Raw genomic sequence first — 15,373 nt, 5'->3', positions numbered from 1 at the left:
AGACCCAGGCTCTTGGTTTATTCAAACTTTTGTTAACAGTGATGCAATGTCAAATACAAACCTCTACAGTCAAACCCAAAATCAAACCATGGATTGTGTGTGACAGAAGCCAGAAGGTTAAATTCAGCAGTTACTTTTTGGATTTCTGCTGAAAAGGACACTGAAAATCTTTCAAGAACTCCCATTTGTCACGACATATGACTGTGCAACCTGATTCTCTTGATTTACTGCCATAACACTAAAATACAGATCTCGGATTGAGCCAGAACATCACATACTGTATGCTACAGTATCCTACTGTATATCCACCACATCTGCTGATATTGAGAAATGCAATGTACTGTATGAAAAAGAATTGAGCATACAGTGCTCATTAGTATTGTATGATTATTTTTTTGTCTCAGTGCGCAGCTATGAACCCAGCAACCATACACAGGGGAGTTCAGGGAAAGAGGAATGGTAGGCAGTCTTTTAAACCTGCCCACTTTTGAGCCACTCACTCTCCTGTGAAGAAGGTTCAGTGAGACCTGCAGGCCTTTCGTTAAGAGCAGAGAATAAAACACTTGTTTTATTCAGTCCCTCATACCTGTAATAAATTCAGCATTAATCCTTTGTTATTGAATTTATAACAGAATAACCTTTATGCAATAGAAATGAGTTTTACAATTGTTCTTTTTTTGTTATTCGTGTTTTATTATTTTTACTGTTCATCATAATAATTATTATTATTTCTCCATTAATATATCATCCAAATTGTTATAGTCTACTAGACAAAAGAAGCAATTTAGCTGTCTGTGCCATCTGGTTAGTTGCGGGATTTGTGTAAAATGTTGAGTTAAACAGTTAACGTTAGTTTTGGATTTTGTTACTGTGCTGCTTGTGTTTCAGAACGTAAAACAGAGTGGCAACCCTAACAGCAGCACATAAATTATAATGAGAATGTAAAAAGAAAAATGTTTTGAAACATGTATCACACAGTAGTGGTTAATACAAAAAACCAGTGCATATACTGTAGGAATCTCTTTTTAATGAGTGGGAAAAACATTTTCTATTGCACTCCAGGAATTTAAATATAGTATATCACCTACAATTTCTATAATGCCATTGTCTGAAATTGAGGCAAATGGCAACACACTACATTGATAAAAAATTAAACCTACACAAAAAGTCAGCTATGTCACACTGGACATACTTACAAATACATTAAGACTGCATGCCAGACCTTTTATGTATAATAAAAAATGATGAGTCAAACAGTTATCATGTTTTATCAGTTTACTGTAAAGGTATAGAATGACCACTTCACAGTTGAGACAGTTGAGATCAGTATCAGAAAATAGCATTTTATTCTCAAAATTGCAATTGCAAAATAGTCCTCTTGTCCACATTTAAGAAACAAGAGTCAATGTACAGTACATCATACTTCGGTAAAGAACTACATCAGATGACAATATAGTAATATACAAATTAATTTAGAACTAACAGTATTTCAAGAATCTAGACAATTCAATGCAATACAGTATATAGAGAAATACATATTTACATCTGAAATAGAAACAGCATACTACTGTTTACAGAAATTGCATCATTGAAGTCTCTTTTCACACAAATTGTAAGCTATTATTTGGTACCATAACATTTTTTGCAGATTCTGAGGTTAATCTTTTTAAACAGTTCCCGTTTATCCACTGGAATGTGCCTAAATTAACATTCAGAAAACAGACATTAAGACAACCGCAGTAAGTAGATGCAAGCTCCCAAGAAACAACATGCCAATTTTATACTTTCTACCCTGAGTTCCTTTAACAAATATTTTTCAACAAAGGAGTCTCCATGTATTTGTAAACTATACTGGAATACACAGTCATAATAGAAAAAAGTGAAGACCTGTAAAAATCTGTAATAAAACACAGTAGTTAATTTTCCGGTATTTTCTTTTTAATAGTACAAGGAGATCACCAGAAAAATGCTGATTTAGGATCTTAAGTAAGTAAGTGAAAGTATTACCTTTCTGCGCCCCAACTCAATTTTTAAATCTTGAACAACTAAAAACATCTTAAATGTCGGTTAATCAATATCTTTATTAAGATCTCGGGTACAACAAAAATTTGGTTGCCAAGGAGCAGTGCTGAATTACCCTTACCCCAACCAAACACTAATCCAATGTCCTGTGTAATTACTGATTTAGTACAAAAAACAGCTGCCATTAATTTTGAGTTATTGTTATTATTGTTCTGAAGAATTTAATATAATTTTATTAAGCCCACTATTGACAACAGATTCAAATATCAATCAAATATTTTTTTACTTTTCACATCGGTAAAAAATGTTCTGGACTGAGCAAAAAGTATAAGAGATTTGCCATTAAAATGCAACATCATTAATGAGTCAGGGTAATATGAACATGTCTAAAATTTGTCTTCCCTTCCTCAAAATGGAAAGAACTGTACCTACAGATCAATTCATTATTTTATGCAAGGGAGGTTAATTTCATAATGGAAGGTAGGAAGGGTAGAACTGAGTTTGGTCTGTAGAGTTTTCTTCAAACAGAAGTGCAGTTTTTTACTGCACTTTCTAGCATAGAATTACCCTCTACTTATTTTTTTTGTTAATAGCACAATGGAGCAGATTTTCACACTTACCTATTATTATTATTAAAAATAATAATTTTTTAATGTCGTATTCTTGCAGAGAGTTGCCCATCAGGTCCTCAGACCTTTGCAGTCGTATTGGCCATTTCTGCAGCAGATACTTATTTGCACAGAATTGATGGTATTATTTGGAAACAGCTTAAAGTTTGAGGGTGTTTACATTTTGAGGCATTTAAATATATATTGTACATATAAATAAACATAAATATTCCTACATACCAAAGTTAGGAAAACCAGCTCACCAAAACAATTAAGAGTGTTTTGTAAACTAAAACTTTGATTTCGTTTCAATAACTAATCAGTCTTTAGGACTTCATAAAATAATATTACTTTCATAATTATACTCACAGTTCATTGACCAAGAAGAGGTCATCTTTAAACATCTCTGTCCTTCTCAGGCATTTCTGCAATTTTTTTTCAAAAAGAGGAAATTCTACAAAATTACAGAGCAACTGAGTTCTTCCTCACTTTAGAAAGAATATTTGGCTTCAGCTCTTAAGTAAAAAGCAAAGTAAAGGCCTTTTGCATTTGTTTTCAGTTTTTATACCTATATTTTAAATATTGAACAATATACCTACATTACAAAATGAGTTTAGAAAGGATAAAAAAGTAAACTTAGACCCCTCACAAGAGACCAGATTGAGTTTTTCTTCTTCCAGAAGTCAATATTGTTCTCAACTTTATTTTGCAAAAACAAAGACAACTGGTGATCTGGTGGCAACGCAGCAAATGATTGCAATGAGTCGACAACTGCAGGAGCATATTTTGTACTTCTGTCTTCACTAGGCTCAGCCCAGGGCAGTGACTTTACACCAGGCTGAACTCTTTGAGGTTCTGCTGGAGGATCGTATCCTTAACAGCAATGAAGACAAAGCGAATGTTCTCTGTGTCTGTGGCACATGTGAAATGAGAATAGATAGCTTTATCTTTATCGGAATTTTGTTCCCGGTACATGCTCAAAATGAACTTTTTGGCAGCCTCAGAATCTTGCTTGGGACCTATAAATTCACAGAAAGCAAACACAATCATGTCACATGTCATGGTATTGTGCGCAGGTCATAATATTTCAGTGTTATTTTGTTAGATGCGGTTAGGTTTGACCAGTTAAAAATTTTACATTTGTGTTAAATATTCTTGAATAGTATCATTTCGGCTTATTTCAGGCTGTAATGTTGGTTACTAACAACTGCTTTTAGACTAGGTTTATGGATATGCAGCACCAAAACAGAAAATTACTAAATGGATACTGTTAAGCATGCCAAAATGGAAAACAGTATGTAAACGAGCGCAGATTACTTACCAGTAAACTCAGGAAAATATTCCACTATATGGGAGTAAATAATCTTCTCTTCAAGGATATCTGTTTTATTTAAGAACAGAATGACTGAAGACTGCTGGAACCAGGGGTAAGTAATAATAGTCTTAAACAGGGCTTTGCTCTCTTCCATACGATTCTGGAAAGAATCCATTATATACATCAAATAAGATGCAATGTTACACGATTATTTAGATTTATTGAAGATGGGTTTAACATTCCTGAGTATAATCACATTTATTGTCCTGGAGTGTTTTTTTCTTTACGTTTTCAATCACGTTGTCAGAATAGTTGTTATTCTCCACCTCATTTCTAGACACAAGATAGTATTATGAAAATAAAAGGTTATTTTCAAGCAGATGTAACTGAATATAGACACCTTGACAGTCACTCTAGGGATCTGTTATCAAGACTAAATTAACTTTTAACTCACACACCCAGTAGTGGTTAGCATTGCTGGGAGATTAAGCTGTAATAGACTAGTATCCTTTGTACAGGACAGTAATACAATCTGACTCCACTTCAACAGAAATGCTTAAGCTCTAGGCTTAGGAAATAACTCCTACTTTTGACTACTGCACCTATATATAAACTAAACATTACACTTGCTTTGTTGTCCACATTTCAAACAGGATTATTTCATACAAATACAGTTGTGCAAACAGTTAAACATTCGTGAGCTGATGGGCTTAATTCTTTTGAAAATCAACAAAAAGGGACAGATTAGGAAAAATACAATATCTCACCTCATTGTCACATTCTGCTAAGACTTGGTCATATTCACTGAGTGCAACTAAGAAAATGATGGAAGTTACATTTTCAAAACAGTGAATCCACTTCCTTCTTTCAGATCGCTGGCCTCCAACATCCACCATTCTACAAGGTAAGACAATTTTACCCCACTAACGTTAATGAACATCAAACAATCCACTTCAGGCATGCACAGGGGTGAAGTGTCAAAACTTGGCATAACAATTGAAATACTGAAATCAAACTCAACCGAAGGTTCAGTTATAATGGAGTCCTATTTGAAGAGGACCTGTAATTATTTGTAAAAAATACATTGGAAACAGATTTACAGCTCCTAAAAGTTAATAAAAAGGGAACAATAAGGATAAGCGTGGAAGCAAAAGTAAAAACGCCCTTGGCTTAGGCAAACTAGGTAATTGCCTAGGGCCTGGTGGATACCAGTGGACCCCCTCGATATGCGACACAACACATTTTTTAATCAAGTTCAAGTACTGTAGGTAGCTGCTTGACCACCGGCAGCTCTTTCTGTTCTTGATCTGTTCATCTAGGCTGTTACATTTTGTTAGTGATAAATTATAATATTAACAGTTGCACTTATCTTCGCTGTAAGATGACAATATCAGTGTGGTTTCAGCTGCTGCTGCGTAGTAAATGTTGTGATGATCGATTTCATTAATCTTTCATCGCGTCAAACACGTAATGCAACATTACAAGTGACCCTTTCTTGCGTTGAAAACTATGTTGGAATGGTTTAAAATTAAAATTATGTAGCTGCAAAGGTACAGTACGTCAAATCAAGTCACTGTAATAATGCACTGTATTGCATTTGGATTTCTGTCTGTCAGATCCATGTACTGTAACTAGCGAATGGTAGACAAGCCACATTTTGTAACTAGACACGTAAACTACTTGAGTTGACAGTTTCACATTTCTCATTACTTCTTCAAAGCTGGTTATTAAAAGGTTTTATAGTTATACAGTTCATTTATTTAATAGTTCTAACCCAAATAAGTTTGGGGTGGGAGCTGACAATAGTAGTGAATGAGCAAATTGTGACTTGGAGGGGCCCCCTTCCAAGATCTTGCCTAGGGTCTCCTAGGGCCGGCCCTGGATATGGGGATATGAGTTGAGGAGACTACAGAAACATTTTCATGTCTACAAGTTTAGAACCACTGAAATGACACATCAGTGTAAAAACATTATTTTAGTCCAGCATTCCATCTCTGAAGAGCATAATGAAGGTAGTGACTCCCCAACATTTTTTTCTGTAAATGTTAGAATAGTTTTTAATGTACCTTAATATACTTTTAAAGTACTGTAATAACAATTTGCAAAACAATTTGTAGTTAATGTCTATATATGTGTGCAAAGCTCAATTAGAGACCAATGTTAAATGGCCTAACAGATGTGCACACTATAATATGTATATAGACACCAGTAAACTAAGCTAAAATTTGGATATAACTTTGCATGCTACATGTGCATGCATGCATCCAGGACTTAATACTACCTACAGACAAGAGATTATACCTGAAGATGACATTTTCTAGATCAAAGGGGTATTCTATGATTCCAGTTGTTGGTACTCTGACGCGTAGGATGTCCTGCTGTGTGGGCAAATATGAAGGATCTGAAATGCGGTCTAAGTCACCAAGGTAACTGGAAAACATAAGATAACAAACATTACAGTTCTAGAAGCACTTTATATAAAGAAATCATACTGTATATTAGACACCAAGCAAAAATGCTGTGGTGTAATACATACTGTATGCACATTTAGCTAGACAAGAGAAAGGAGAATAAATAAAAATAGCTGTGTGCTTACTATTTAGCTGAATCAGACAACTGATATTCCCGTCTTCTGTCATAGCATTCCTGGATTCCAGGATCATTCCATAACTTCCTGACGGCTTCTACATGCTTTGTCTCTAATGTAATCACTTTGTCAACTTCAACTTCATCAATCATGTGTGCGTTTTCCTACACAGGAGAAAAAGATGCATTAACAGATGTTTTAATGAATAATGGGAATAAAGATTTGTGTTTACCATTACACAAAACTTTAACATAGCAGACATAGACATAATAATAATAATAATAATAATAATTAATAATTGCTTACACTTATATATATCCCCTCCACCACCACCAATGTGCAGCCCCACCTGGATGATGTGACGGCAGCCATAGTGCGCCAGAACGCTCACCACACATCAGCTATCAGTGGGGAGGAGAGCAGAGTAATGAAGCCAATTCATAGATGGGGATTATTAGGAGGCCATGATTGGTAAGGGCCAATGGGAAATTAGCCCTTACCAAGGGCCAATTGGTAAATTGGTAAATTGGTAAATTGGCCCTTACCTTATCTTATATAGACATAGAGGGTCTTTTATTTCTAGATCTCATTTTAAATTTTTTCTTGATGTTTCAAACTGTACATACTATATTAATGAAAATGGATTTTTCAACACATCATTCCTTATCACTAGGTAAAACAAGAATACAATACTGTACAGACTGCCAGAAAAGAGACTTCCAAACTACTAATTCAACACTTAACCATGTCTAACGCAAGGAAAAATTCTCAATACATTTGCAATGCAAATCTAACCAAGCTCAGGTGTTTGTATGTTTGATTTTACTGTGTTTCACTGTGTGATTACAGAGATATCTGCTCCTCAGGATAATAAACTCTTTACAAGAGTTTATGTTACAAAACAAGACCTAAGATACCCAAAAGACCTGAACCTGGTCACACAGCAGTGTGTCTGATCATTGGAAAATAAACCTGAAAAGTGTTTGTAAAGCACTCAGGTTTGAGATGTACTGCCTTCCAGTTTTAGAGGACAGAGGTAATTGTGGCTTTGCAGGACCAAGTTATTTACAAGCCACTCAAACCACATTCTGACACAAACCACACTTGAGGGACCGAGACCTCTGTAATGTTTTTAGGCAACCACAATTTATTTCTTACTCCTGACTCAGTTATTACTTGGAAATGAATCTGAAAAAGGAGTGTTATACTGTAGGACAACAATTGATAAACAAGTAAACTATCTGAATGTCAGGTACTGTATGTACTGTACACTGTAATCAATTAAGTATAAATCAGTCATAGTGAGTGAAAGTATTGTATGCCTATTGCTAAATCAACTACAACAGATACAATGCACAGCCAATTCCAACTAACAAGGTATTATCCATAGCAAAATAAGAAAATTCCAGGTGTTCTCAATTTTACAGCACAGGATAAGCGTTGAGAGAAATATTGTTAGAACAGAATTAAGCAATGCATATGTTCATGTGAGTCATGGAGTTAAATTGGACATGGCTTCAACCATAAAATGAAATACTCAAGCAAATATAATTTATATTATGTCAAACAACAATTTTTACATTAGTATCATATTTGATTTCTATCATTAAAAGTGAGATTAAAACACATGAGATTAACTTCTAAATAAGAAAATGATGTCTGGAACATCCATGTGAAATGCAAACTTCAATTCTTTTAAAAAAATAAAAGTGAGAGATATTTGCTTATCTTTCATTAACGTCTTGCAAATGAGACAGGAGATGATCCTGAGTGAAGACAAGCACTAGATTTAGAAGCCAAGGGAAATAGGGTGCAAAACTTCACTTATTTGCAAGGGCAATGAACGGATATGGCTCTAGATGTATTTACAAAAGTCTGAAATTGGAAAAAAGGCAAATAGTCATGACAAGAGCTAAACATTATTATGTTTGTAAAATGAAATATTTTAAGTATATTTAAGTATATTTTAAGAAATATTTTAAATTAAAAATTTTAAGTCTGAAATTGGAAAAAAGGCAAATAGTCTTGACAAGAGCTAAACATTATTATGTTTGTAAAATGAAATATTGTTCTCATGAAACAGTTGGAAACAGTCAATTCTGTTCCACCACAAGATATAATAAAACATTACTAATATTGTTTGCTCCAGTTTTTCCCATCCTCAATTTCATCTTGATTTCATCACACATTGACACAGCAAAGCTACAGTTTTAAAATAGAATATGATATATTTCCCTTCACTGCAAATATCTTCACCCCTTCCAGTGAAATCCCAGATGGCATATACACAGTTTTTAAAGTAAATAATCTTAATCAAACCTGAATTCTCAAACTGAAACTTTTTTATGGGTGGATCTGAAATGTACTCAAGACCTTTTATTTCTAAAATATCTTGATTGCGTAAGTATTCACACCAGCTGCTAAAAGAAAAGCAAAATTAGTTCAGAGGCAAAAAATCACTTTGACAAGTGAATTTAAAGCAAATATTCAAACACAAAGATCAGTTAGCATTGAACTCATGGTGTTAAAAGACACAGAGCAGAAAAGGGTAGAACATTTTTAACAATTCTGAAATACCAAGTATCTTTGAGAATGGTGAAGTCATTCACTTCAAAATGGGAGGTCGATCATACCAACTTAGAAAAAGCTAGAGAATCGAGCTGCCCCTCCAAACAGAGCAAGGAGGAAAATGGTAAATTATGTCACTGTGAGGCTAACAGCTACTTTTACTCAGTGTTTTATGGCTGAAATGGGAGAAAACATCCATGATTCAATAATATACAATTACAACAACCATATACAATTCTTCTACAATTGTATTGTAGTTTTTTTTGTACTGCTTACCGTCTGAGAGCTAGCTAAATAGCATTTGGTTATACCATATACAGTACTGTACCTGTATATGAGTATAATGACAAACTTGAACTTGAACTGGAATATCCTAGTCATTCCACAAACCTGGTCTGTATGGCAGAGTGGAAAACCTTTCTCACATTCTCACAATAGGATTTATTAGAAAGCATTTAAATGACACTGCAAATACGTGGCATGGTGATGGCATGATTTTGTTATGTGGGCTGCTTCTCATAGGCACGGACTGGGAAGCTTGTTAACACTGAGGTAAAATAGATGGAGAAAATACAGGAATACTGGAAGAAAACCTGCTTCAGTCAGCTAAAGACCTAAAATTGGGTTAAAATTCACCTTTCAGCAGGACAATGACACAGAGCACAAAACTACACTGGAGTGGTTCAGTAAGAAGAAAGAAAATGTCTTTGAGCAGCGCAGTGTCCTGATTTTAATTCAACTGAAAAAGAAAAAAAATATTTCTTTAACAGAACTAGGTCTGACACCCCAGACAGCATAAGCACTGCAGGTGGAATATCTCTTCCCAGATCTTTTTTAAGTTGAGTCTAGTATTGTATCAGTATTTCTTGGTATTAACATTTGTTTAAAAAAACATTCTCCGAACACTAGATTCATATGTTGGGCTAACCCTCCACCTATTTCCTAAGTACTTCTTCCAATTATATTACTAAATTTTGACAACATTGCAGTTTCCAGTCAATGGGTATTATTCCTGTTGAGAAACTGCTGAAAGAGTATTGTTAATGGCCTATGAATAGCATCTCATGTTTCCTCAAGTACAATTTATAGGATGTCATCTAGCCCTGGAGATTTATCTAAAGTGCCTCTGGTACATGCAACACTTCTTCATCCTCTAGGCAACTGTTAGTCCATGTACAACTTTGTGTTTCCTCAGACTGAAGCCTTTTTGTTATTTCTTCCTTGGTGAATACCTGATCATATTAAATCATCATTATCTAAACCTGTCACTTTCATTTATTAATACTCATTTGCTGTTTTAATACTTAAAACACATTTCTTACTTGTTTCAGCCTTGATTGCAATATTTCTATCCCTCTCTTGGTCTTCCTAATATCATTTTGAACTTGTCCTTACATTGCATTACACACTTTACCTGGACTCGTTTTACAGAACTTTTTTTCTTATATTCTTGTAATTATTGCATTTAATGGGTGACATGGTAGTGTCGCAGGGATTGCTGCTGCCTGAAGGGGGCGTTTTGTGTGGAGTTTGCATACTCCTCTCATTGCTGTATGGGTGCCCCAATTTCTCCCTACAGTCCAAAGACAACGTTCTAGGTGAACTTACATTTCCATAAGCTCTCTCGTTTTAGTGAATGTGTGTGCCCTGTGATGGACTGGCATCTTATTAAGATATGTTTTTCCTTATGCCCATTGTCTGACTGACTCATCTTAGGCTCTGGGTCAACATGGCCACGTAGTGGACTAGGCAGTGATAGAAGATGGAGAATTTAATTATCTGAAAAATGGTTATTCTGACTTGTTTACATGTGAGATGAATCTGTCCTGTGCTTCAAGAAGACTCATTCCAGATTAATGAAGAGTGATATATTTCTGTAACATGGTGACAAAATTGAATACAGTATTCAACTGTATAGGAATACAAAGAATGTAAAGGAATATAAAGGAGGCCTAACCAGTGTTATATACAATTCTATCATAACATCCCTTTCTTTGAATTCTACACTTTTGACTAGTTTAACATTTTGGTTGCCTTTTTTATTGCTTTCTCACATTGTCCTCAAGATAATCTCCCACGTCTTTTTCATAAGTAGCCTTTTCTAGCTTAGTGTTTCCCATTTTGTATTTGATAGTTCATGTTTTAACCATTTAACCTAAACTGTTTTATGATTGCTCTGATTTGATATCAAGTCACTTTGTGCTTTACACATACATCCCTGATTTATTTACACAAGACTCCATTATACAGTAAGTGCTACCTGAGTTCTATAGGTCTATAGCATACTACTGTCACTATACTATGCCTTGACACAACTATGTTTGGCCAATCTTTATTCATCTAGGTTAAATTCTTGTATCTACATTCCCTTTTTATATATATGGTTCCCCCTCTTTCTTTTCTTCTGTTTGGAAACTGTGTATCCACTAAAATTGTATTTGTCATGACAAATCCTTCTCATGATACAATTCTGTAGTTATAATAATAATAATAATAATAACATTATTATTATTATTATTATTATTATTATTATTATTATTATAGTGCAGCAGTATGCTAACCACACATCGGCTATCAGTGGGGAGGAGAACAGAGTGATGAAGCCAGTTCATAGATGGGGATAATATCTAGAGGTCTTGGTAAGGGCCAATGGGAAATGTGGCCAGGACGCTGGATTATATGCTAAAAGAGGAACATCTATCTCTTGCATTTTGTTCTGATACTCATAGATTTGAGATATAAATATTTAATTATTGCACTGTGGTATGGTGGTTAGTATTATTGATTCACAACAGTGGGTCCTGGATTTGATCCCAGACTCAAGCACATTCTAATCAAATGTCTTTTGACATTATTTTGCAGTCCTCAGTCCTCAGGAAGATCAGTTTGTTTTGCTTTTAATCATGATCTCTGTCATTCTGCTTCTATTTCAAATGACAAAATTAGGGAACTAAGAATTTAAACTGAAACGCTTCAGCATAAGGCCAGCATACAATATTCATGCTATGTTAAGAAAGTACAAATCATTTATTTTTTGCAAAGGAACTACATAACTGCTTGGTTGCTGTTTGAAATAGTTGTAATGATTTACTGTATAATGACAGCTAAAGAGCAGGAATTCATACTTGAGATGTTTCCTAATATTCAAGTCTCATTTGTCATCAGGTTTGCTGACAGCATAAGTAGACTCCAGTTTATGTTCAAACACGTCTGAGGCATTATTTTTTCCATGTTAAATTGTTGAAATTAGTAACAAAACTAATCTGATACTTCTGGTGTATTAATCATTGAGTTAATGATCTTATACAGTACGTTGCTTAACCATATATGTATAAGAACTTCTGGTCAAAGAGGTAAATGGATAAAAAATACATTAAATTTTAAAATGACCAAGATTGTGATTTACAGGGTTGAGACAGAGAAATGGCTAGTAACACAAACAAAAAAAGTTGTTTGAAATGTCCATGGAATGCTGTCACACTGTTCCTCAGAGAGCAGATGTACTGTAGCCTGTCTAAGCAGCCCAGTACTTTGTAAACTTTGGGGACCCGTGCTTTAGATAAATCAGGTCATAGATACTCTACAGTTGTACATTGTAGGGCTCACGGTATCTAGTATTTAAAGTGAAAACTAAGGCCCTAAGTATGCTTTTTAAAACTTCATTATAGATGAACACTTTTCAGTTCATCAAAGATGGTTACTTATGATATCATATAGCAAGCTCTTTGGTTCTTTGATGTGATGTGAAGAAACACATAAGCAAAGAAATGAAATGCTATTACATTTTAGCTAACAACTTTTAAATTCTTTCCTTACTGCTTATTTTGGTGTTTGTCTAATTAAAAGCAGAGAGCACTGAACAGTAAAACAGAGCAGATCGTCCTGCAGTTTTTAAACTTTAAAAGAGACACACCCGATAACCTATTCATGAACCAGATACTCAAGTTGTACAGGTTTTGGAAAAGATATCTGTCTAAAGTGATACCTGTCTAAAGCTTACTGTCTGCTTTTTACCCATAAAATAGATAAGTCCTTTTGATGCCTGTTTTTTTTATCTAGAAACTTGAAAAACAGAGATGAGGTGTGGAAAAGTGATTGGGTGGTATAAAACAAGTACCTTTGAACTTTTTCCTAGGGGGAAAAACAAAAACTGTACAATACAAAATTCCCAAGGTATTTGTACATTTGGGAACATGTACATTTTTACATGGTATAATTCATCTTTAAAAATGAAGGTTATGTCTGCATGGGGCTGCGGCAGCTTTATATAGAAGACTAATAGGCAAGATGATGGGGGGTTTTCTTTACAGAAATAAAATCTTGGTATTTAGTATGTTGGTATTTGTGACAGTTCCCTATTCTTGTGATTCTGTGCTATCACTATAACCTTGAGGATATAATATGGGGGCTAGGGTCTAATCCGATAATACATGTATAGCAATAAAACAGCAACAGTAATAATATAACTATAATGTCAATAACTACATTTAAAAAAAACAGTGGAGGAAAAAGTAAAATACTGAACGAGTCTAAAGCAATTTGAACAACTATATTTCCTTCTTGAATGTTGATGTGAATCAATGAACGGATTTATTTACTGTACCAACAATATTTTGCATGAGTCATCTTATTTTCAGGCAACAGACAAGACAAATGTGCATGTCAAGCCATGTTTACTTATGGAAACAGGCTAGCAAAACTGCTTAAAAATCTCTTCACAATTAAGCTCTTTAATTTGAAAAGCAAATTGCTGAGCTTACAGGATGTCTCTATATGGAAGCACCATTTACACATAACCAAATGTAAACCAAATTTTGTTAGTGACTTTCAATACGTACCCTTTTTCTAAAATCTAAACCATTTCTTCTCATTTTTAAATTCTAGTTTAGAATGTTACACAAAAAACACAAGGATCTTGTTTTCAGTCATTACCAGTTCAAACTGCTATTTCAGCACTGGATTTCTCAACAGTAAAATAAATACACCCTTTAGTTTCCTAAATAAAAGTTGTCTGTAACAGAACGCACAAAAATAACAACTTCACACAGATTCCATCCAAAAACACCCTTTCCTGCATGAACTTCCCCAGTGGGCAAGGACACACAAGGATTAGCAAGACAGACATATTAAAACTATTGTAAGATCTGACTCTCTATACACTTTACTAATAATGTATCCATAATGTAAGATAAAGGCAGTACTAGTCCTTGTCACAGCACTGACGACAGCTGTGGAAATTACTACATGCTTTGAAAGTGGAAATCAACCACCAGGGACAGAGTCTCTCTCCTGATACAGTACCTCAAGTACCAGATCACGATACAGCACCTGATACATTAGCAATTTCATGGAGTCAGTTCTCGTAGTATTAATAAAGACAGAAAGGGATAGTATTCATGGTGATAGTAAAGGATTAAGAAGTACAGTAACTACTGGTGCAGTTGCAATTTACCACATATTAGAAATCACTTACATTTGTATCAGTAGAACCATAAAATAATTCAAAGTACTGAATTCTGAAAAAAATAAACACTGGCAAAATTTAGTATTGAGAACAACAGTCATTAAAGCAAAGCCTGGTATGCATTGCTTGAAGAGAAAGACAATCTCGATAAGCAGTTTTTAAAGCCCCATGTATTAGATTCATAAATATATTTCCATCTCTTCACTTAAGTGTAGTAAATCCTGGCAGCATGTTTACTTTGTACCTCCCTCCACTGAAGAAGAAATCACAGTCAGAGCTCTTACTATGTTCTGTTCATCTTTGTACTGTATCTTTAGAGCCTCCATCGCCCTGATCATGGACTGCATGGCAGTGAATATGTTCTGATACACCAGCTTGGTGTAGTCCTTCTTGTCTTCATCCGTGTATCCAGACCCGTGGATGATTCTCATCTGCTTGATGAAAGTGCTTTTGCCACTTTCGCCAGTGCCTACAACAAAATCAGACAAAACTGTGAAATTAGTATTAAATAATCACAAAGCACTTTCAAAGTATCTGACAAGGCACACAAGATGCCAGATAACTTTTCAACATCTTTTTTTTTATTTTTAATATTTCTGAATGTGTTATTACTGAAAGCTTGAAAACAACAAGATTTCTCTTTTCATGCAATGTAGCCTTATTTCAAAGTGAAATGAGTTATAGCACTTTTGAGTATAAACTGGTCAGGCTGTGTCAGTACAGTAAGCTTTGGTCTGGTCTAAAAAGCCTTCAGTCTCCATTTAAAAAATAATGTCATGTCGTGTCATTTGCCAAACTGCTTTATACCA

The 15,373-nt window shown here is 34.6% G+C and overlaps 1 protein-coding gene across 1 annotated transcript in view; it reads right to left on the bottom strand.

The window, feature by feature from the left end:
* Positions 1-1,260: 1,260 nt before the first annotated feature.
* The window catches only part of LOC148837475 (guanine nucleotide-binding protein subunit alpha-14-like), a 45,959-nt gene continuing 31,846 nt past the window's right edge, over positions 1,261-15,373 (bottom strand). Inside the window, exons 2-7 of the mRNA XM_088911919.1 lie at positions 14,849-15,033; positions 6,542-6,696; positions 6,247-6,375; positions 4,713-4,842; positions 3,952-4,105; positions 1,261-3,649 (exon numbers count right to left, since the gene is read on the bottom strand). Coding sequence (XP_088768045.1) covers positions 3,459-3,649; positions 3,952-4,105; positions 4,713-4,842; positions 6,247-6,375; positions 6,542-6,696; positions 14,849-15,033 — 944 coding nt within the window. The 3' untranslated portion in view covers positions 1,261-3,458. The remainder of the gene's footprint in view (positions 3,650-3,951; positions 4,106-4,712; positions 4,843-6,246; positions 6,376-6,541; positions 6,697-14,848; positions 15,034-15,373) is intronic.

The sequence above is a fragment of the Atractosteus spatula genome, chromosome 3, assembly GCF_055471065.1.
Source record: "Atractosteus spatula isolate fAtrSpa1 chromosome 3, fAtrSpa1.hap1, whole genome shotgun sequence".
Taxonomy (NCBI): domain Eukaryota; kingdom Metazoa; phylum Chordata; class Actinopteri; order Semionotiformes; family Lepisosteidae; genus Atractosteus; species Atractosteus spatula.
Note: the sequence above shows the minus strand (reverse complement) of the source record. Positions and strands in the feature narration are given on the sequence as shown.